This window comes from Ruditapes philippinarum, unplaced genomic scaffold (genome assembly GCF_026571515.1).
Source record: "Ruditapes philippinarum isolate M1 unplaced genomic scaffold, ASM2657151v2 ctg1608_1_1_1_1, whole genome shotgun sequence".
Lineage (NCBI taxonomy): Eukaryota > Metazoa > Mollusca > Bivalvia > Venerida > Veneridae > Ruditapes > Ruditapes philippinarum.
The window spans coordinates 52,663-76,483 of record NW_026851953.1 but is presented as its reverse complement, the minus strand read 5'-3'; the positions used below and the strand labels follow the sequence as shown (position 1 = coordinate 76,483).

The 23,821-nt window shown below is 33.2% G+C and overlaps 2 protein-coding genes and 1 long non-coding RNA gene across 4 annotated transcripts; all 3 read right to left on the bottom strand.

Moving 5' to 3' along the window:
* Nucleotides 1-1,152: 1,152 nt before the first annotated feature.
* LOC132743990 (opioid growth factor receptor-like protein 1) lies at nt 1,153-15,145 on the bottom strand. Of its 2 annotated transcripts, none has more exons than XM_060732592.1 (13): nt 14,294-14,690; nt 13,793-13,939; nt 12,555-12,596; nt 11,663-11,741; nt 11,074-11,149; nt 10,249-10,318; nt 9,593-9,744; nt 7,542-8,208; nt 5,427-5,502; nt 4,230-4,308; nt 3,422-3,491; nt 2,473-2,621; nt 1,153-1,619 (listed from the first exon to the last, which is right to left on the bottom strand). In XM_060732592.1, exons 1-13 carry the CDS (start codon nt 14,600-14,602, stop codon nt 1,262-1,264), a joined length of 2,274 nt encoding a protein of 757 aa, XP_060588575.1. In that variant the 5' UTR covers nt 14,603-14,690; the 3' UTR covers nt 1,153-1,261. The 2 variants fall into 2 exon arrangements, with proteins under 2 accessions (XP_060588575.1, XP_060588583.1); XM_060732600.1 differs by lacking the exon at nt 14,294-14,690 and adding an exon at nt 14,955-15,145 and having other exon boundaries at nt 1,154-1,619.
* Nucleotides 15,146-17,762: 2,617 nt separating this feature from the next.
* Nucleotides 17,763-19,089, bottom strand: LOC132743981 (opioid growth factor receptor-like protein 1). Its single transcript, XM_060732583.1, has 2 exons — nt 18,943-19,089; nt 17,763-18,530 (listed from the first exon to the last, which is right to left on the bottom strand). Exons 1-2 carry the CDS (start codon nt 19,050-19,052, stop codon nt 17,906-17,908), a joined length of 735 nt encoding a protein of 244 aa, XP_060588566.1. The 5' UTR covers nt 19,053-19,089; the 3' UTR covers nt 17,763-17,905.
* A 1,314-nt stretch (nt 19,090-20,403) lies between these two features.
* Nucleotides 20,404-23,321, bottom strand: LOC132743973 (uncharacterized). Its single transcript, XR_009627645.1, has 3 exons — nt 23,165-23,321; nt 21,532-21,598; nt 20,404-20,533 (listed from the first exon to the last, which is right to left on the bottom strand). It is a non-coding gene; the product is annotated as an uncharacterized LOC132743973 (long non-coding RNA).
* Nucleotides 23,322-23,821: the final 500 nt, after the last annotated feature.

Below are 23,821 nucleotides of genomic sequence, written 5' to 3'. Positions count from 1 at the left end.
TAAACACATCATATACTTTAAAGGCACATTATGCCTCAGGAACCCATAAGAAATGTCAAGCATTTAGTAATGTTTTAGAACCTATCAGAGCCTATCAGAATTTTTAACAACAGAAGAAAGTGGCGCTAAACATGCAGTAATATGTCATGAAGGTAGCAAAATGTAAACAAATTAGTACTTGCCTCCCATACAAAATACTTATTCACTTAAATATTACCAATTGCCAACATTGCAAAAGATAGTTCATGTATATGGCAAAAAAAATTCTTAAAAACTGTAACAGGATACCAAAAATAAAAAGTTTTCAGAAATAAAAATGATAGCATTTCTAAGGCATAATGGGCCTTAAATAATACATGACCAAAGAGAATGAAATGGGTTTTGTCTTGGTCAAAAGATTTAACTTATAAGATAAATTAACTAATAAAATTAAAACAGGTTAAGAAACATCACACTGTTTACAATCTAAACAACATTTTGAATGCTATATGCAAAAACCCAACAGAATTTACAACCTGCAGAATAAAGTAAAATGCATTACTATTAAACATTTTATTAGATACAGTTGCAAAGAAAAAGTCAGCTACCTAAATAGTCAAAAAAGAAATGCAAACATTAAAACACAAACTGGTTCTATATACATGTATGATGCAATGGCTAATCACTTTTAATTCCAGCTAGTGATGGGTTGAAAGAATGCCGGGAAAAAAGTGACAAATGGAAAAATTGCAATTAATATTAATTAAGTTCGCATTTCCTAATAACAATATGCAATTTCAAAAAACTTCAATGACTGTTGAAAATTTGCTTTGTAACACTTTTTAATGTGAGACACATGTCAAATAATGACAACAGTGATGGAAAAAGTTGTATTTCAACTACTAGTACTCTTCAAGTATAATGAAAAACAGTTAATAAGGTCAAAGGAATCAGCTCATAACCTTACAATCTCATACACAGACTTTGTCCTTTTAAGATTAAAGATATACTATGCTCATCTTGAGTAAAATATTTGAATCACAGAAACTTACTGAAGTCCACGAAATTCTAATTGGATTTGTCAGTTTTTTAAATAACACTATATATTCATATTGTGACCACCTACAGAGTGTAGAATTTTAAACACAACATACTAGTAACTGCTTTATGTGAAGTCAAAATATGTTTATCTTATATATACAAAGGGACAGTGTAGCATTTACCAATATTTTCTATTATCGAAATTGAGCATAGTATGTCTTTAATATTAAATGTTTTTCTATCAGGGTATCCACCTAGCTTTTGACGATGAAGCACAATCAGCACAATAGAAAAGTGGGGAGATTCGCCCGGCATTCGTTTCTTCATCATCCCAACAGACATCCATTTCTTCTCCTCTATCATCAACTGCTTTAAGATCAAGTTTATCTTTATGCTTCACAACCATAGCATGCTTTTCTCCATCGTCTTTTATAGCATTAATCCAATGTTGTATACACGGTCCATTTAGTGTTGGAAACATTGCTTTGTCAATTCCCTCTTCGATCAGAAAATCTATCCATGGTACTTGAAATCTGTCAAAGCCCAGTTCTCCTATCGATTTGATGATTCGCGTGATTCTGTAGTAACTGATTGGGTACCTAGTAAAAGAAAATTCTGAATATTTGAAATTAAACTTTACACTGCTGGCAGCTAGCCTGGGTTCCAGTCTGTCGATTTTTTGTGTGCTTCTGTTGGCAAATCGACAAGTTATCAAAACACAATTAAGTATGAAATAGCACCTATGTTATGAAACATTTACAATTACTAAAGTAAATTTCCTCATTATATAAGTCAATTACATAATGTAATTCAATTTCTACAAAATATAGACACATTCATATATCTAAGTACTAAAATAACTATTTTTAACAAAAAATCAAACTTATTTCATTTATTTTTTACAAACTAAGTAAAAGGCAATATCTGCTTCATTCATTCTAGATAATAAAAAAAACAACAAACAAAAACAAAAGAAAAACAAAGCAAACGAAAAAAAAAGATCTTCATTTCTTCATTGTGAGCAGTATGCTATAGGTACCTTACACAGTGAATTATAGCATCCCAACTTTGTTTGATTACATTTAGTGCATAGTGTTTTTATAACATTTCTACTTTGTTTTTTCTAAAACATTTAGCCAGTTATGATTCTGCAACATGGGAGGGTTTTTCTTGTTTGTGCTGCAGATATTTAGAAATTGTGAAGTTTTGAGCATTTTGATTTAGCATTTGATGTTTTCGAGGTATTTAACCTAGTATTTAACCTTATGTATGAGCACAGATTTATATATATATAAATCCTTGGTATGAGTGACCAAAATAACAACAACAATGAAAAATTTTCTGATGTATCAGAAGTACAGACTGATGTAAAACCTGACAAATATTTTATAAGTTGGACAAAGGATGGACCTTTCATAGAATATTTTGTACAAATAGATGATTTTTTAATACCTTTGCAAATAATCATATCTTTCCTTATAATTCTTTGACCTTCCAAATATTCCGACACAATCCGCATCAAGGGTCATCCCGAAATAGTCCAACATCATTTTAAATGCTTTCAGAACACGTTCACGTAATTTATCATCACATCTTATTTCCTGAAGAAAAATAAAAGAGACACTTCTTGTATACATTTCTTTTTTTAATTAAAATTCTAGATACTCAGATGTAATTATCAATCATAGTTTGAGTAGAATTTTTCTATAGAAATAATCATTGATCTAAAAGTTAAATGTATATAAATATCAGATAGTTAAAGATATATTTTACCCGTCAAAACTTTAAAAGAAATTATTATTCAACATGATATGTTGAAAGACCTAACTTATGCATGCACATTACTTGTTTTTCATGTTATTAAAAAGGTATACAGTCAATTTGACTTACAGACATAATATGCACATCATTTTAAAACATAAAGTAAATCCTAATATAAGCAAAGGGAAAACCTACAATAGCACATCAAAACCCAAAATGCTGCACATTCCAACATTGGATTTTGTCTGTATAAAAGCCGCATACAAGCTCCCGGGCATCTTTTTTTAAAATCTGGTTTTATATTGCACCAACACAGTATAGATTTCTGGCACAAATGGGCACCTGAGTACAACCAACAATGTTCTGTAAGCTAGCTAGATGGTTTTCTCAACTGAAAGAATCCCAATATGCTTGCTTGACCCAAACCTTTAACAGTGAGAAGCAAGTGGTTTCAAGTCAACCATCTTTTCCAATCTGCCATTGACGCCCCTCCGAGGCATCAGCTTAAGCAGATTCCATGGCTGTAAATATACAGCAATGGTCATAATCTTCCATCACTACCCACCAACCTATGCCTTCATTTCCATGGATGCAAATTATTCAGCAAAAGAGACATGTAATTATGCCATCAAGAACATACCTTTGCTTCATGTTCATAAAGTGGCTGGGCTTCCCTGTTTCTTCCTACAGAATCAGGAACTGGAAATAACCTTAAAAAAACAACATTAAACCAGTAAAAATATAGGTAGATATTTTCTATTCTTATCAAATGTCACATATTAAACAATAATTGCCTTGCCATTAAATATGATAATATTCAGCAGCAGAATGCCATAATGACTGAGGCTAAAGTTAGTCAATAATTGTTTAATTATATATCTATATGCAAGACTATGAGTATAAAACTTTTAAGACGGACAGCACTGCTAACATAGTTCTTATCAATTACAGCAACACACTATCTTGAAATGTTGATCAAAGTTCAAAGGTTACCTAAGCTACTTATACTTTTCTAACTTAAGCAACAATAACCTTGACCTTACCATGACAATAAATGGAATCTCCCCAAAAAATAATTTCTTGTGGTTCAATCTACATAATTATAACTACATAACTTTAAACAAATGACACTTTAATATCTGATCATATCTATTATTATTGTATTGAAAAGAAACCTTTATTTCTTTTAGACATAGCAACCTTGACCTTCAAGCCAATTTCATGAATTTGTTTATGCAAGATACTTTTTTCCACTGAACACTTTTGTACTAATACAAACAGGGATAAATCTACATTGATTCATCCTATTCCACTGCCATCATTTGTTTCATCTTATATATACGTAAATATATTTTTATACCAAAAAGGAGAAATAGGATAATATTTCTTATCAAGGTCATGATGTACATGTTTTTATGACAAGAAAATCACTACAAAAATGAACATACCATTGAATGAATTCTGGATATTTTTCATCAAAGAAGTCATACTCGCCTTTATATTTCAGCATAGTCTTAATGTTAAAACCTAAAAACAAAAAAGTAAATGTATATTTCACAGTTTTTACTATGGTAACATCTACTTATAAATGAGAATAGTTTTTCTTTTCTTTTTTCTTAAAGATTTTGCAATATTATTCTAGTTTTTATTTATTTACAAAAAGTGTATAAAAAATTCTGCATTAAAACTCGAGTTTCAACACATCAATCACACATTTGAGCTGAAAAGATATTTACAAGTCTTCTAAGGTAAGATGCTTTTTTCTCACTTCTCTCTTTTTGTACAAAATGTTAATCAAGAAAATCAAGTGAAACAAGTAAAATTAATGTATAATTATATAAATTCAAACCAAAGTTCTTTAGGTCTCAATTAGAAATCTATTTTAAAAAATACAGAGCACATTTCTGTAAAATTGCAAAATGAAAATTAATTATCTTTTCCAAATTGTTGATGTGGCAAAATGATTTCTTTTAGTTTCTGTAAGTCTAATCTATAATCTACAAGGTAGGTTCAAGTATTACATCATCAATATTCCTTAATCATGGGTTCGAGCCCTACTCGGGTAATGACCATGTTTCTTCATATGGCATCAGTACTGGTTGGTTCCAGGAAGCGGACTCTAAAGTGATTAATATAAGTTGCAAGAACTTGTAAAAATAAATATGTTTAAACCAATTTTCCTTAAAGCTGTAGTTTAACATATAAAGAAATTGCTTTTAAGATAAGTGAACTGTTTTGGAACTGTAGACAAACATGACAACAACAGCATCCCCCTGCCATTACCAACTTAACCAAGGACAAAAATATTGGCCAAAGAATATATTTCAATGACATTTCTTCCTTTTGTCTGTGCCCCAGTTGAATAGGTTGCCGACTTCAAATCACTTGTCCATCACTGCTGTGGCTTTGAATACAATTGCAGACATTGCATTCTTTCTAAGAAGAAACTATACAGCTTGCTTAGGGAATGTCAGTGGTTTACATTCAGGTGCCCACCTCTATCTGAAATAATACACTGAGGGGCACCTGAGGTAAATTGCCACCAATTAGCTGGAAAGTGGCCATATAACCTTTACAGTGACGGTGTGACAAATACAAACAAATAAACATATTTCACAAAGCCCAAACTTGTGTAAAGCACTTACCACTTGCAGGTCTTGATAATATCTCATTTCTATAAAATTTCAAGTTGTCACTTGGTAAATCAGTTCCTTCAGTAACCTAGTAAATAAAGTAAAGAGAGCACATTTATTGAATTAATATACCACATGACCATATGACATTATATTATTATGACATTGTTAAATTTCATTTGGTCATTTCATCTAAAGTATGTTACAAGTACTAAGAATTGCAATCTAAGGATGCATGTCAAGTACAGTAGAACATAAAACAAGAGGGCCATGATGGCCCTGAAGTCGCTCACCTGTACATAGGCCTCCGGAGCAAGGCCAGTTAAAAGCCCGGGGCTTTTATTTGAACAAACTTTGTAGACAACCATTAGAAGATGTTTCATGCTAAACATCTAAGGTCTAGCTCGTTGGGATTTTTAAAAGAAGATTTTTTTAAGTTTTTTCTTTACACATATAGTAAAAAACAATGACACACCTGGGGCAGGGCCAGTTTTGACCCCAGGGCTTCTATTTGAACAAACTTTGAAGACACTCACTAGAAGATGCTTCATGCTTAATATCTAAACTCTTGCTATTTGAGTTTTTTCAAAGAAGATTTTTCAATTTTTGCTGTAGTTTTACACATAAAGGGAAAATGAATGACCTCCGGGGCAGGGCCAATTTTAACCCCAGGGCTTTTATTTGAACAAACTTGGTAGACATCCATTAGAAGATGTTTCATGCTAAATATCTTAGCTCTAGCTCTTTTGGTTCTTTAAAAGAAGATTTTTTAAGTTTTTACTATATGCATATAGGGAAAATCAATGACCCCCTGGGGCGGGGCCAATTTTGACCCCAGGGCTTTTATTTGAACAAACTTGGTAGACACCAATTAGAAGATGTTTCATGCTAAATATCTTAGCTCTAGCTCTTTTGGTTCTTTAAAAGAAGATTTTTTAAATTTTTACTATATGCATATAGGGAAAATCAATGACCCCCTGGGGCGGGGTCAATTTTGACCCCAGCGCTTTTATTTGAACAAACTTGGTAGACACCCATTTGAAGATGTTTCATGCTAAATATCTTAGCTCTAGCTCTTTGGGTTCTTTAAAAGAAGATTTTTTAAGTTTTTACTATAATGTATAAAGGGAAAATCAATGACCCCCTGGGGCGGGGCCAATTTTAACCCCAGGGCTTTTATTTGAACAAACTTGGTAGACATCCATTAGAAGATGTTTCATGCTAAATATCTTAGCTCTAGCTCTTTTGGTTCTTTAAAAGAAGATTTTTTAAGTTTTTACTATATGCATATAGGGAAAATCAATGACCCCCCTGGGGCAGGGCCAATTTTGACCCTAGGGATTTTATTTGAACAAACTTGCTAGACACCCATTAGAAGGTGTTTCATGCTTAATATCTTAGCTCTAGCTCTTCAGGTTCTTTAAAAGAAGATTTTTTAAGTTTTTACTAAATGCATATAGGGAAAATCAATTACCCCCTGGGGCGGGGCCAATTTTGACCCAAGGGCTTTTATTTGAACAAACTTGGTAGACACTCACCCCAGAAGATGTTTCATGCCAAAAATCTAAGCTCTAGCTCTTTGGGTTTTTTAGAAGAAGATATTTTAAATTTTTTCTTTTGGTTGCCATGGCAACCAGAGTTCTGCATGGAATTAAATTCTTTGAACAATTTTTAAAGGTGACCACCAATGGAACATTCCTGTGAAGTTTGGATGAAATTGGCTTAGTGGTTTATGAGGAGATGTCATTTAAAGTAAAAGTTTACGGACGACGGACGACGGACGGACGGACGCCGGACGAAAAGCGATCACAAAAGCTCACCCTGTCACTTTGTGACAGGTGAGCTAAAAATTATGCTCAAAATTACCAAATTTAATTTTTAAGAAGTAATTTTCCTTATTGTTTTACAAAGATTTGTTAACTTATGTTTCCATTTTACTTAATTTTGAATACTTAGTACAAATGATGGATCTTATAAAACGGAGGTAATTTTAAAGTTTTTTTTCTAAAAACTGATATTTATATTGTTAATAGTATGTTTTGGTGGACTGGTGAACATTGTGATAATAAGAATAAAGCATGTGAAACAAACATAAAATGTATTATACTGTATACGTAATACAATTACCTTATCATGAAGAGTGGCATCATCAATTGATCTTTTATCAGTTTCATCCCTTGCTTGCTGTTTGTTCTGCTTTTCTGTCTTAGGCTTTACACCAAGAGAAGAAGAACTGTTTGCTGCTTTAGCATCAACTGATGTTTTATCATCTTTAAATAGTTTTGATTGATCTCTCAAAGAAATATCGTTAGGTTTTACCATTTGTGGTTTCGATAGAGGACTGGTAATCATAGAATTAACAGCCTTATCTGTCTGCATATTAATTTTTTGGTCACCAGAATGTTTATTTTGCTGAGCACCTTTCTGATCAATTCCATTATTGTCAAGATTTAGCTCAGACAAATCAGGTTCAGCTGAAATATTTGGTCTATCATATTTTAACTTTTCTTCAATCTCATCATCTCCGCTTCCAGATTCAGAATCTGAACCATACTGAGTATTATGTTCATCTATGTCTAAACCGTTAGCCTTCCTGTACAACATTTCTCGCTCCCCGTCATCTTTTACCGCCATAACCCAGTGCATTAGACATGGACCATTGAGATTCGGTAGTACTCTGTTTATCACTGCCTCATCGATTAAAAATTCAACCCAACGAGCTTGAAAGCGTTCGTAACCAAGTTCGCCTAATGACTTCAAAATTCTCGTTACACGTAACAGATTGTGCCGTGACCTGTGAAAAAAATAGTTACAGTTCTTTTATGTCAATTATTTATAAGTCAAAATTAATGAAGTAATAGTTAAAACATTCACAAAGGTACCTAAATTAAAACAACTAGTAAAGTTTGCAATGTAAAATATATCAAAACTGGAAAGACGTCATAGAAAATAAAGAGAAATATGTTTAACGCCACAAATACCCCGTATGCAAACAAATTTTCAAATGCTATTTAATTCCAAAGTTTGCACAAACCATTTTAAGTTTAAGGCCCTTAAACTATTCAATGTTAACACAAACCCTTTTTATACAAAGGTCAAGGGCCTGAAAATTTTCAGTGTTTCCCTTTTGCAAATTGCATAGTTACATATTTGTAGCCGAGATAATGATTAGAAATTGTGAACTTTTAAGTATTTTAAGTTTAAAAACATCTGACCATTACCAAATTAGAACTTGACTTGTATTTTCTGGCAAAATACCAGCACATGCAGTGTCACCCTTGGACATACATGTGTACATTGCTACAAAAGCAGAAACTAAAAAAAATCTTATTTTTTTCTAAGTTCAAGAAGGATAACTCTGTCAAAAATAATCAGACCAAAACCAAATTTGACCTGAACTTGAATTTTCTGGTAATATATCTGCACATTTGATTTCAACCTAATACAGAGGTTTCTACAAAAGAAAGATCGGGAAACATTCAAGAGGAATAACTTTGTCCAAAATAATCGAACCATGACCAAATTCCAACTTGCGTATTTCTATGACATATCCATATGTTTAATTTGAGTTGAATGTGTACAACTGTTGGGTAGATAATGAACAGAAACTGAAAAATTTCTTAAAGGGGCATAACTCTATCAAAAATCATGGAACCTGATCAAATTCGAACTTGAACCGCATATTCCTATGATATATCCATATGTCAAATTTGAAATAATGTGTGCAACTGTTGCCGAGATAATGAATAGAATTTGATGATGAGGGAATGACGGATCATGGTAACACTATATGCCCCCGCCCATTTTATGGCGGGGCATAAAAATGATTAATGAATTGATATGAAGAACATTATTCATAATACATGTAGATAAAAAATATATGACTACCAATTTCCCCGTGTTGCGGCAGACGGTCACAAAAATGTGATATTGACAAGGTGATATTAATCAAAAACAATCTCATTAAACATTGCTTTAAATTTAACCTTTTTTTATTTGAAGCAAATTGATAATGGCATTCTGCTGTTCTTCCTTATGAACATGTACATGCTTCTGAAAGAGATCAAATGCTTGAAACAGGAAAAGACCTTTGGCCTCGGTGAATATCGCATTATATCATACATGTATTCTATGGTCTTACTCAGTCCTATGGGTATATTGACCACAATTCAGGTTACCTGTTAAGATGCTCATATCTATCTTGCCAGCCTTTATCTGATCTCGCCACCAGTCCATAAATATTGTCTTTTAACTTCATTCCATAGAAGTCCAGCATCATTTTATAAGCCCTTAAAACTCGCTTCTGTGCCCCATCATCTTCTCTGATAGCCTATTATTAAAAGCACAGTTTTCAAATATCATAATAAAAAATATAACTTCCAAGCAATGCATCTTGAGGGTCATGCAAATTTTTTGAAAATTTTAAAAGTATTCAAAATAGTACAAGTAAAGTACTGAATAGAATAATAAAAATAAAACGCTTTTAGCTTACCTAATGAACTAGTTAACCATGGGGAATAGCGAAAAATTCAGGTAAATTCTTGCCAAGAACAAGACCCCCACATACCCAAACAGTGACTCCCCCCCCCCCCGTGGTGTAAGTCAGGGTTACACATACTAGTATATAGCTTATAAGGCACTTAATATCCATAGCAGGACCTTTCCAGCTATTTTTGAAAAAGGCCTCCCATCATAAACTGGGAAAAAATTATTTGGCATTTCTGGCAAGTTTAAAACTACCTTATATACTTATGACGTACATGTTTTTAACATGTGTATGATCATAATACTTGTCATTTCTTTTACAATATACCTTAAATAATTTCACACTTACCTTTGCTTCATGTTCAAAAAGCTGCTGGGCATACATGTTCAAACCATTACTCTCTGGTATAGGAAACAACCTGTTTCATATAAAAATAGCAAAAATAACTTTTTTCCAGAGTAAATTAGCAGTTATTCTGGCATGCAATTGTTTCATTCTCATACACCAAAACTGTCCAAATTTCTTCTCTATATGACTGTATATTGTTTGACAAAATGTTTTTCATATTCACTATAAATCAAGGTCACCCTATCAGTATCAAGTACAATATCCCATATATTATATCATTTCCATTGCATTACGAGAAGGAAAAGCCAGGGGAAGTAACTAGAGATCATTCTCAATTGATATCATATTTTTGAACAATCCTTAGCTATACTAAAGTGAGATATTTTGTAATTCTGAAAAAATAGTTATGTTCACTTTTGTATTTCTTTAAAGCGGCTTTCAGCTTTTATTTTCTGTTGGAAAAATAATTATGTATTGTTTCAAACTAAGTATTTCAGTAACTTTATTTTGGAAAAGTGCAATATTTAACTGTTAAGCCTTCTTCAAAACAGCGTCTTGAGAGCTATTTGGAATGTGTGACATTAATTTCTAAAAATAGAAGATCGAGGAAACGAATAATCAACTTTACTTATTTAAATATAGGGAATTGGCCAGTGAATTATAGGTATCAAGGGGTTTCCTTATTGTATATGTATTGAATCGTCAGCAAATTTCATTTCCACCTTAAAGTTAATTCTTTTAATTGACAATTATATGAAATGATTTTATCTAAAAATAACAATTTTTCGAAAAGCTGAAGGTAGCTTTTAACTAAAGGCATTTTACCACTGAATGTAGCTATGGTTCCTTTCAAGCATTTCATAATTTCCTTTCCACTTCAACATGTCTTCAATTGTGTGTCCTTAAAAAGGTGAATAAAAACAACATTTTATCATTAAATACATTAAAAATAATCTGTTAAATTGATATACAATTATTGACAAGTGAGCTATTGAATATGATGTGTTATTCACTGGCAGATGACATATTGACCAAATTTAATATGATTTTCTGTAGGTGAATATCACATCATATTCAATGACTCACTAGTCAATAATTGTTTTATTTTATGCATAGGCTAAGATTTAATAACAAATCACAAAAAGTACAGCCTTATACAACTTGTTTCATTGAAACACAGGAAAAAAGACATAATGAAAATAAGATAACATAGTGTGTTTAACAACTACAAGCATACTGTAGAGACAAAAGTAATTAAAGTTTATACTCATTATTAAGGTGTAACTTTTGATTGTTATAGTCAAGTAATGTTATTTCAATGCATAAATTTTGGGCCAAAGACAGATTAATATATAATATCTAAATGTTTAAACTTGTAACAACACGGGAATAGAAATATGAATTAAGAACTAACCTGGAAGTGGTTTTGAGCGGATTACATTCTTATAGAAGTCCACATTGTCACGGTAATGTCTTGCTTCAGCAGGTGATAACTAAATTAAATTTAATATAAAATTAAGACATTTTCATAAACCAAATGAAAATGGATTCTTTTACCAACATGTTGAGCAAATTCCCAATCAAAACAACTGTGCCAAAAATAGTTACTGTTGTAACAATAGTTGTCAGTATGACAGTGTGCTTGACTATTCTCAGTGCTCGATAGTAAAACAAGAGCCTGGATAATGTAGAACTTTTTTAAGTTCAAAATGGGTTCAAAATGGGTTATCATTCTAGCAAAAGCCATGTCAGAGTTATGAGCCTTTGGTAGTGAGATTCTATTCTGCTGTCAAATAAGTGTAGTAGTTTCAACATATTTGTCTTCATTAGTTTTGGAGAGATCAATTTACACACAAAAACTTAACCGTAGTGATGCTGATGCCTGGCTGAGAACAATAGCTAACCTCAATTTTGTATGCAGATTTTTGCCTTCACAGACTAAGCTAGTCTTTCTTTGAATACTACATGATGGCTTTTCTAAACTATACCTAAGAGGTGGCATGGCCGAGTGGTTAACACATCAGACTATAGTATTCAAATGATAGCTAGCCACATGGGTTCAAACCCCATCAGGGGCAGGCCATTGTTTCCTTGAGCAAGAAACTACACTGATTGCTCAGTACTGGTTGGTTCCAGTGTGTCTATAAGCTTATTATAAGCTTCCTACACAATCAAACTATAAACTTCTATACACTTTTTATGTATCTGACCATTCTTTATAATTAACAGGTAACCTCACTTATTCATTTGTGGCAAAGAAAATTGAACATACAATTACATGTATTGTAAATACATAATATACATACCACTTTGTATCCATATGGCTCAGCACCATAAGACAGTGGTTTCTGAAGTTAAATATTTACATCAATATATAGAAATAATTTTACATCACGTTATGGAAAGATATTTTGCATCAGTTTATGGAAAGACTTTTACATCAATATATGGAAATAAATAAATAACATCAAATTATGGAAATAACTTTAAATCAAAATACCGGTATGCAAAGAACTTTACATAAATATATAGAAAAAAAATTAACATTTTATGAAAATAACTTTGCAAAGAACTTTTCATCAATATATGGAAATACATGTAATTTTATCAATTGATGGGAAGAATTTTACATCAATTTATGGAATAATAATATCTGTCATATGTTTCCGTTCGGACCGGAATATCCATCCCGAGGGGACCCGCCCATTGGGCGGTAATGAGGCTTGCCGAGTTACCGCCCATGGGCGGGTTCCCGAGGGACGGATATTCCGATCCGAACCGCAAACATATGAAAGATATTTTTTCTTGCATATTCTGCCATACATTATTTCATATTTAAAATGGTTTACCTCAATATGATATATGTTCATGGAAATTAAAGTCATTTCATCCATAACTATTTTCTTACATTAGCGTATGAACTTACAACTTAAATAACAACGGCGAAATGACGTCATCCTAAGACATATTTCCCTTCTAAAACGACGTCATTTTAACGCGGTTCATTCATAAATGGCGCTAAAATGACCTTGTTGTTTGGCACGCGACTCATCTGGCACCCCCATGCCAGATGAAATTTCCGGCATGGGTAAAACTCACGGAAACGCCAGTCTGCTATGCAAGAAAGAACTTTATATAAATTCATGGAAAGAATTTTATATTAATATAAAATTACACAATTTTTTTACATCAATATTATTTATGTTTATGGATAAGCAGATTTCATCAATTTATGGGAAGAATTTTACATCAATTTATTGGTGCCTCTGAATAATGTTCTAGATCTAATAGAAAGTATCAATCCATTCAAATTTAAAATGATTTCAATATAAAAATACATGTACAAAAATTGAGCTTCCACATGGTGCAGTCTGGCATGGTGGCTCTATACTGGTGGCAAAGAAAGGCTTACACTTTCCTTTCAAGCAAGTCAAGAGTTAGACCTTTTGTAACCTGGGCAACAAGTTTAAATTGCCTTCTTAACTCAAAAAAGTATACTATGTGAATACTGTTTGAGACATGAGCACATGACATTTTAAAATACCTCATGACTAAATAATGAAACATTTCTTCCGTAGCTATCCCTTGTCCCTGCTTTGGTTGAAACTTCTCTGCTTTGTCCAGATCCTTTAGAAGTTCCACCAGTTGCCCCATATTTGGCAGGGTCAACTGAACTTTCTTTTCCCTCTTTCTAAAATGGAAGGTGATAAATAAAATATACATATTAATTTTTTTCTCTTAACTCAAATCTGGAAAGGGGAAAACACAGACAGCTAGCTGGCTGGCCTTAACAGTGCATAACAGGCTTGTAGTATGTGAGTCACATATAGTTAATAGGAATTTTGGCTAGCAATAAGAGCCCATCCCGATATGGCTAGACACTGCCTCTTCTAAACTAGTGAAACCAATTAAGTAGATGACTTTTCCCACTTGTGTCCAAATGTTTCATTGAGGAAAAAAAAATAAGAGCAGAACAATATTAGCTCAGGGTCTGATCAATGACCGTCTATGGCGGGAACAGAATACACCTTAAATATGTATTTACCCTTTGTGTTGAAGGGGTTTGTGTTGAAGATGTCACATTTTTGCCAGTTTTGGTTACTGTCCCACTGACAGTTTCATTGGTGTCTTTACAAGTCCATTGATTTTTTTCATCATCATATGTCTCCCGTTGAAAAACATGATTATTTTCATGTTTAAGATCTATTTTCAACAAAGTCGTCCTTCTGCGAACTGTATTTTCCTTTTCGACCTTATCTATTCTCTTTTTTTCATCATTAAAAGAAGCCCTAGAAGCACTTGCTATTGTAGGTCTGACATAAGTGGGTTGTTTTGGTGGCATATTTAATAACATCGCATCCTGTCACTTAGCATTATGAAAGTTTTAGCAGAAATAACCAACATTTCAAAGTTAATTGTTTGTTGTGATTAATCTACTTCCGCTTTTAAAACCGAAAGTAGAAAGAGAGATAACTCTAGCCAACTTTGTCAACCATCTGTCAACTTTCGTTTTCAAAATGATTTTGGTGTGCGAGTGTAGACGTACCAAAAAAGCAATAACAAAATTAATTTGCAAGCACATGTGTATTTTTGACAATTCAAGAAATATTTACTCACGTAAGACCTTGATACAGACTGCCAAAGAAAGACACATTCAACATCTGAAAAATTTTATACCTCGAATTTGCTTTAAACTTTTTTCTCACCTTGCTCTTTGACTTTAAATTTCCCATTCCTTTTTCAGTTCTACATGACTCTATCCAAATAAGCGCATGAATATAATTATGCCAAACACTGACTCTTCCTTCAATAGCATTAAAACAGGTAAACTTATTGGAAGCTCTAAATACTGCAGGTTTTCTATTTATAAACGATTGTTTATGCTAATTAATGTCTGACGCCGTCCCTCTCACGTGACATTATACGGAAGTTGCAAAGTGTTGCTGTTCGCGTAAATTTTACTTATTTAAACGTATATCTGATGTGGCTTTTTTAGATATGTTTACAAAATAAATTATACTAATACCGTTTTATTTATAACTACTATATTTACAATAAGCTTGGGCTTTTGCTTGCCAAATAGACTTGCAGGTGAGAGTTGCTCAATTGGAATTTTCAGTATTATCATTTTTATTTCGCAAAATATGTCTTAAACATAAAAAGTGTGTAAATGCATCACTAGTAAACTCAATGCAGGCTAAGAATTGCACTGAATATCTATTTTCATTTGAATTCTCAGACAATTAAATTTAGTATAATAAAATCGAATTTTTCATAATTACTGTATCGATCATTTTTATTGTGAAAAATGTCCTAAATTTATAAAGAAAAATATGTAATAAAAACGCATTACACTCAAATCTTACCAAAAATTGCACTGAATATCTTTACTCATTTGAATTCTGAGACTATTTAGTATATTTCAAGTGCCCTAGTTGATCTCTGTCAAGCTTTTCATATTTTATGTAACGTTGTATTTAAGGCATTTCCAGACTTCAGTAGAGCTCTTTAATTTAATATTTCCACTGCTAAATTAGAAATACTTTTCAAACTCTTAGGAAATTACAGAATCTGTTAGATTCATGTACTGGTTTTATCTGTAGAAAAGAGTAGGGTGTTGCAGCCCAAAAGAACATTAAGTTGCGCATACGCGGCTATTTCCTCTTCAACTGCAATAATGATACACAAAAACAGAAACAAACACATTTCCCAAATTTTTATGGACAAATTATTTTGTAAGGCACGTTTAAAATGCAATGCACAATTAATGATGATATATTGACATTTTCATGATGAATTGTTAAACTTACAAAACAAATTGAAGCGTTTAACTTTTCGACACTATGTATACGTGACTGAAAACGTTATATACACAGTTTTATGTCGCAATTATGGTAAATTAGAAAATAAAGCCGTGGTAAGGAGGGAAGGAGGAACTGAGGAGAAAATGTAGCCGATTTCTGTAAAGGACCTCGTACTCCCTGGAAGCTAGCAAGTTGGATTGATTCAACTCGTGAAAGTAGCTAACATATTCCTTTGAGGGATTCAAACTCAAAGGAAAGATGCATCTTTTGCGAGATTCAATGGTCAATTATTTCAAAGTAAGCAACTCAAAACAATAGGTCATCTAGTCATATAAAATAGTTTAATATTCTGTTTATGTACAGATATGTGCATTATTTTATTACAAAAACTTAACAAATATAAGTTTTACTAAAAATAAAGTAATAAAACAATCAAGGAATAAACAATCAAGGAAGAATGTAAAAAAAAACCCTGTCCTTATTTTGTTTCGTGTCATAGATTAATTTCGACAGGAATAATTTTTATACACTTTTAAAGCAGCATGCCTCAATATTTGCTAATTTTTTTAAAGAAGATTTTATGTGAAATAATGTTGCAATGAATATTACCTGTACTATAATCAAGTGATCACTCATAGCACATGGTACTTATAATATCAACATAATTATATATTATCTATATAAGGTGAAAAAAATATGCAGAAATTGCCTTTATTCTATATCAGTAACATGGCAGAAAGATGATGTTATAAACATTAAATGAGCCGCGTCATGACAAAACCAACGTAATGCGTTTGAGACCAGCATGGATCCAGACCAGCCTGCGCATCTGCGCAGTCTAAACATGATCCATGTTGTTCGCTGTCAGTATCTCCCACTTGTTATAGAGTTTATCAGCGAACAGCATGAATCCTGATCAGACTGCGCGGATGCGCAGGCTGGTCTGGATCCATGCTAGTCGCAAACCCATTATGTTGGTTTTGTCATCACGCGGCTCAAATTCTGTCTTAGCTGCACGTGAACTGTATCTGTTACTTTCTTAAAGAGACTCCACTGAGGTTCTTCACATGACGGGAATGAAAACATTTTTTTTTCGAGATTTTTCAGATTAAATATTCAAAGTAAATGGCCCAAACTTGAAAAGTGTTGTTCAACTCAACGCTTTTCACTAAAATCTGGCTAAGAATAACACAAAAATATGATTTTCAAATTATTTCTAAATATCTTTTTCCATACCTTTCTGTTTTAAGTGTCAAGTGTCCAAGTTGATACTATGTATATGAAAGAAATTCAAAATTCAATATTTTTAAGGTTTTGGACCTCAGTTGAGTTCTTTTAAACTATAAATATTTTTTAAGTTTCTGAACGCTTGTCATTTTAACATGAATAACATTATCGTGCAAGAAGTCTATCTCTCGACATTTATTTATCATTTATTTCAAGAAAAAACGTAATATTCACCATGGAAAGTGTCCACTAGCGTCGTATTTCTTTAAACTAGATTAATGTGTAAATGACCTTAAAACATGAGGATAAAAACAACTTTTTAAATAATATGTTGCCCCATTATTACACATGGAGCTGGAATATACCGTCCTGTAAGACGAAATCCTGAAACATTTTTGGTAAGTCTGTGAAGTAATGAATTGTTACCATTACAAATTCGTAAACTTGTACGTAACCTGACTTGAAAAACGCAAGGAAAAGCTTCACGTCTACCAAGCGTTTGTCCTGATTTACTGAAATCAAGAAACCGTAACAAGAACATCGTTTCTCTGGATCTACTTGTCTTTATTAAATATTTTATTTCATTGCACATATATCAATTTTTATCACAGTCAATGATGGAAACATTATAGTTTAACATTTATTGCCGAACCATAATCCACATCTGTTCCGCCGTCAGCGCTGGAGTCATCTTTTCCATTCCCAGTATGTGTGACGCATTCAGTTTTCTGTCCACTTCCGTTACATGTACAGTCAATATACGGAATATCCTTGATTCCATCGATGTCGTCTGCGGCAGGTCCAAAATCAACAGCGCCTTCATTGTCACTTGTAGTTACATTTGTTTGTCTTGGAATATTTGAATCATTTTGAAAATCGAACTTTTGGTCTATAAAATCCCCGCCTCCATTTGGAACTCTTCCGTCATGTAGTTCGTGTTTATCGTGAGTTCTTTTCTCAGCTGGAATTGCTGTATTGTTTGTATCAGCATTTTGTCTTGGTCTGGCACACAGTCCAGGCGTAGGTTTTCTAACTAGTTCGAAATAATTTTTGAACATTTGTTCCTTTTCTACGTCATCTTTAATGGCAGCAATAAAATGTTTCATGCAGGGTCCGTTCAAGTTCGGAAGAACTTGGTTAATTATGGACTCTTCCAGTAAGAAAGTGATCCACTGGCACTGGAATCTCTCATAGCCAAGTTCACCAAGGGACTTTATTATTCTCGTGATTCGTCGGTAGTTATGGGTCGATCTGAAAAACACGTGAAAATCGTTCACCTGTTAAAATTACACGTGAAAATGGTTTATAAGTTGTAAGATAATACATTGGCTATAAGAACAACGAGACAACTTGTTTTGCATATCCCCTAAATCTTATACAGCTATGAAGGTGGAATCATTTGGAATTATGATTAAATAAAACACGAGCAAACATTCTACTGCAAACATAGTACGTTGACGCGTATGATCATGACGTCAGCATTTATTAGTATCATACTAAAATCACATATCTATCAACATTCACGGTACATTTATTTGCATCAACATTGTAACGTCATGAAGTAACGTCAACGTTATAAAATAGCGTCAACGTCATGAAATTTCAAAATAACGTACCACCAAGGACAAGTATTCAAACATTCTAACTGCTGTAGAGATATTACCTATTTAGGTGATTGTACCGTTCTTGCCAATTCCCACTTCTAATTACCTTCCCTACAATTGGATCGACAAGCCTCATGCCGTAGAAATCTAGCATCATCCGGTATGACATGAGGACACGTGCGCTGGCAACTACATCATCTCGAATGGCCTTTAAAAGTAAAAGTTAATTAGCTCTGCAGGAAGTGCGTAATGTCTTCGGACCATAGCATACTTAGTTAATACAAAATTCAGGAAGCTATAGGTTTATTAATATATACAAAAATCCGTTATTGAGCAATGAGTGTAATTTATAGGAAACAACGGTTTGTTCCTGACGGGATTTGAGCCTACACACCCTATAGAGTTCGAATCCCAGGCGGTGAATCGATTGGAGGCAGTATATACGGTCATATAGTCAGCCGCCCTCTACATCTGAGCTATAGATATAGGGCAATCAAGCAAATACTTGCATACCCTTATAACAGAACATTATTTTTTATAAAACTGAACACAGTCTGAGAAGTGTAAAGTGTAAGGGTGTCGGGTGTTTTTGCTAAATAGATCCTAAAAACTACAGAAAAGAGGGAAGTTAAGTACAATCATTTACATTTTTATTTGTAAAATGTATTTACGCACTGCATGAAGTAAGCAAGTGCACTATTTTCTAAGGAAGTTTTTTTGGTGAAAAAAACATCCGTGAAAGGAAAATAATGATATTTATTTTGGGCATTTCAACAGCGAAGTTTGTGGTTGCTTGGACTTTTGCTGTAGACTTTAGACAGTTGGAGTTTTGGGTTTCAATATTGTTCTGCTTCATAAGGCTAACAGATATGTAAATATATGTTGTGGTTAGGGTAACATGTCCTTTTTAAAATAGGTTGGGTATTATAGCCTTTTTACTATAATTTGTATTATTTTTTATTATTACAATGTATTTTATTTTCTTTTTTTTTCTTTTTTTTTAATGATATGAGCAAATTGAAGTGTGACTGTCACAAGGGTGCTACAGACCAAATATTTGAAGTAAATCAGCCCAGCAGTTTCAGAGAAGATGAATGTTGAGCATGACGAGGAGCCCGGGGCATTTCCCCTTTTATACTATCAGAATAATTTAACAAACAAAATCACTTTTGCCCCATGCCTCGGAAAAGGCTGGCATAGGGATCAACCACTCCTTCTGGTGTTGGGGAAATACCTGAAAAAAAATAAAACATTATTTTTCCTTACTTACTGCCTAAAAAAAAAGTGCATCGTAATCATGTATAAACGCTGCCATGAAGTCCAAGAGTAAAAATTTCAACACATTATAATGAATTTTATTTATCAATAAGGGGATAATTAAAAACAATCCTTGTTTAAAAAAGGGTTTTTTCCCCCCTTTTCCCATTTTTGATATTATTTATTAAACAACAATATTTCAGACGTTGGGGCTTTGTGGTTTCTTATTCCCGGGGTATTATTGGGTTTTAAAAAAAATTGGGGGAAATTTGTTCATGTGGCAAATATCAGTCAAAATTGGCTATAAAAGAACTTACCATTGAATATAGCTATGGTTACTCTCTAATTTGTTGTATTTACCCGTCCAAAGTAACATATCGGCAATCTTGGAACCTGAAAATGGCGGAAAATGTATAACCGTATGTGAAAATGGTGCGAAAATACACAATCACACATAGAAATAGTGAGAAAATACACAAGCACAGATGAACGCCGTCCAGTTAGCTCAATAGGTAGAACGTTGCAGTGTGAATCGGTTGACCCAAGTTCGATTCCCGGGCGTTGCAGGTCACTTTCGTAGTGATTGGTCATGAAATCCTTTCTATATGTACCAAAGTTTCAATTCCTTGCGGAAGTGAAAACAACTTGTACTGGTAAATTGCTTGACAGCCGGCCCAGGGACGATGCGGTGGCTGAACAGTGCTCTGGTAAATTCAACGTGACTTACCCCCGCGATCCGGAATGAAAACTACCAACACCACCATTAACAATCACAGGCAGATGAAAGTTGAAGGGGAAATATATAACAGTACATTGCATGTGCAAATGAGTGTAAAATTGCAACTGATTAAGCAAAATCTGGACAATTACAATGTAGAAGCATAATGTTATGAGGTTATTACAATTATTTTGTTGAACCATGCGGAGTTCGATTGGTACACAGTTATAAAACTTATATTGGACCAGGCGCAGCTCGAACCCAATATAGGTTTTGTAGCTGCGAGTCCAATAAAAGCAGTATTGCACTTAACAATGCACTCTTTATTTTCTAAGGAGAAAACTGGAAAAAATAGAAAACGATATCAAATAGTGTATAACATGTATTTGATATTTTCATTTGGATTCAGATTATAAAAACGATGCTAGATAGAGTACAATATACATTTGATACGTGCTATTTGGACTCGGAAAATGAAAACGAGGCCAGGCAAATTGATCAAAATATTGATAAATATTGGAAATCACGCGATGCGAATGCTGGAATTATAATGGTTAAATTTATAAGGGATGAAATTAAAATAAATAAATGTATAATAAATTATCTATATGCTGGTTATAAAACGGAAGAAATAGAGTAAATATTAACGAAACAAAATATGAACAAATCTTACCGGGCCACGGACTAGATCTGATTTCATTTCTGTAAAATCGCAAGTTTCGATCTTGTTCACTTGGGTCCTGCAAAATGAAAGAATGTATATACATGTATTGTAAATACATTCAAACCGCATGGCATTGCTACACACTTTATCATACCTACTGTTGAGTATGAAAATTCTGGAAATGTTACAATGATAAATCATAAACAAATAAATAAATAAAAAAAAATAAATGTTTCGAGCAAAGATCCCAGACAAAGCTGCTTCAGACAGGCTATTCAAAGCATACTAAATAGGTTGAACACCATCATATTTGTAGTAGATCGTCATAATGCCCGTTTCATGCACGTGCAACAACGTAACTTACTGAGCGTGAAATCACGTTAACGTAATCGTGTCTTGCCAGCAACCGTTACGGCGTTCCTGCCAAAACGGTAATGAACATAAGGCAGTCATACACCTATTCATGCCTGTTGTCTACATATAACACTGTATAATAAATAAATCATAACAGTTCCAAATTGAGTCGTACGATTACGAAAGACGCGACACCATACCAATTATACTTGATATTTTAAATTGCTATGTGACTTTTCAGAATGACAACGCAAGCCCTCACACAGCACGTATAACCAGACAAGGTCATGCTCAAAAAACAAGTATCCCCGATCGTAAATCCCCATAAGAAACTTATTGCGTCAATTTGGTCGGAGAGGCAGGTCCAATCATCAGATCGATTCCGGAGATGACCTCCGAGATGCAATCCGGTTGGTAATGGCAATGAATTTCTCATACAAGTCAACGTTACGTCAACTGTATAAGATGACGTATCTGACTATGCATACGCAAAAATAGAGGTCACGTTGTTTACTGAGTGCACCATTCCGTCGGTAAGCCTTAATTTTTTTTATTAAAAAAAATTTTTGATAAAATTTATTTTCCAGGACTTTTTTCAGTTTAATCATTGGCACTCAACTGATAAGAGCGATGTCTACAGGGGAAAACCCCACACAATCAATTAAATAGACATTGTTTATTGATAAAAATAAACATAACCATAAAATATGCAGTGTATAGAATAAATCTTGTAGTGGAGATTATTTAACGATAATTAGATCATTACTGACAAGAAAAATTGGATATAATGACAATAATGATCATTTAAATAAACTTAACTTAAGGATTGGCGAGGTTACCCTATAATAAGATCACACTGGATGTTAGGACCCAACCTAGCAAATGTTGTAATACAGCATCATTCCCAATTTAATGTATCGATTTTAAACCCGATTTTGTTGTCATATACAATAAACATGATTTATCGTCAATACACTAAAAGAGCACATGATAATTCGTCATATTAGTGCAAGAATGGGTTAACTCCTGATAAAATATACAAGGAGTTAACCTGTTACTGCACCAAGGTTACGAATTATTAAAGTTGGTAAAGAGTCATATTTACTTTCTGTATCAAGGTTAAGATAACAATAATCTAGTTCCAAGTATCAAGTGTAGTAGATGTATATCACTATATAAATCATACAGGGTGGTGTTCAACAAGCCCAAGAATGTCGGAGCCCGATTATTTAAAGTTCTATTCAAATCCTTGAATAAAAATATTAAGGAAAACTAAATGTAAACCTACCTCCGAGCTAAATGATGCGCCCATTTTTAATCACCATTTGAAAGTTGACTTGTTTAAACTTCCTTAAAAATACCTCTACTTTCGGTTTTAAACATCTGTGTCACGTGATATAAAGCGGCGTAGCTTAAAGACGCATGCGCAGCATGAATGCGTGGTTGACTTTTATTTCATATATTGGATAAAATTAAACTATGTCCCAGCTCACATAGATTTGTAATCAGATAACACATTCAATCTTTAAACAAATGTAACGTAAGATGTCTTCAAGTACCTGATATTAAGTTTACATTTTAAACTTTAACATTACAATGTTTACTTGTTTTAACGCGGACTTTAAATATAATTTTAAGTTATATCTCAGCGGTCGGGCCTTCAACCTGGCTTTTCTGGATATCAAGCCAGTTATTACCCATATTTCCGCGAGTGGCAGACCACTAAATCTCACATGATTTCGAAATCAGCGGTGAGACAAATAGCTATTAGGATAATTTGTCACAGAAAAATAAAACCTGGCACGAGTATCGAACCTGCGACCTCTAGCTCTCCCTTTTGAATAAAGTGGAAGGAAAAATGAATATCACTTCCTATATCTTTACAACAGCTGTTTATATAGATCTTGTTAACATAACAATTATATATTAAAGGCCCATTATGTTT

Bases quoted from the DNA above. Each gene is read 5' to 3' on its own strand.
- LOC132743990 (XM_060732592.1), bottom strand. From the start codon at position 14,602: ATGTTATTAAATATGCCACCAAAACAACCCACTTATGTCAGACCTACA. The intron at 13,940-14,293 runs GTAAATACATAT...CTTCCATTTTAG, and splicing joins AAACCCCTTCAACACAAAGG to AAAGAGGGAAAAGAAAGTTC. The intron at 3,492-4,229 runs GTATGTTCATTT...TGTTTTTTTAAG, and splicing joins TATCCAGAATTCATTCAATG to GTTATTTCCAGTTCCTGATT.
- LOC132743981 (XM_060732583.1), bottom strand. From the start codon at position 19,052: ATGTCATACCGGATGATGCTAGATTTCTACGGCATGAGGCTTGTCGAT. The intron at 18,531-18,942 runs GTAATATCTCTA...CGTGTTTTTCAG, and splicing joins CGGTACAATCACCTAAATAG to ATCGACCCATAACTACCGAC.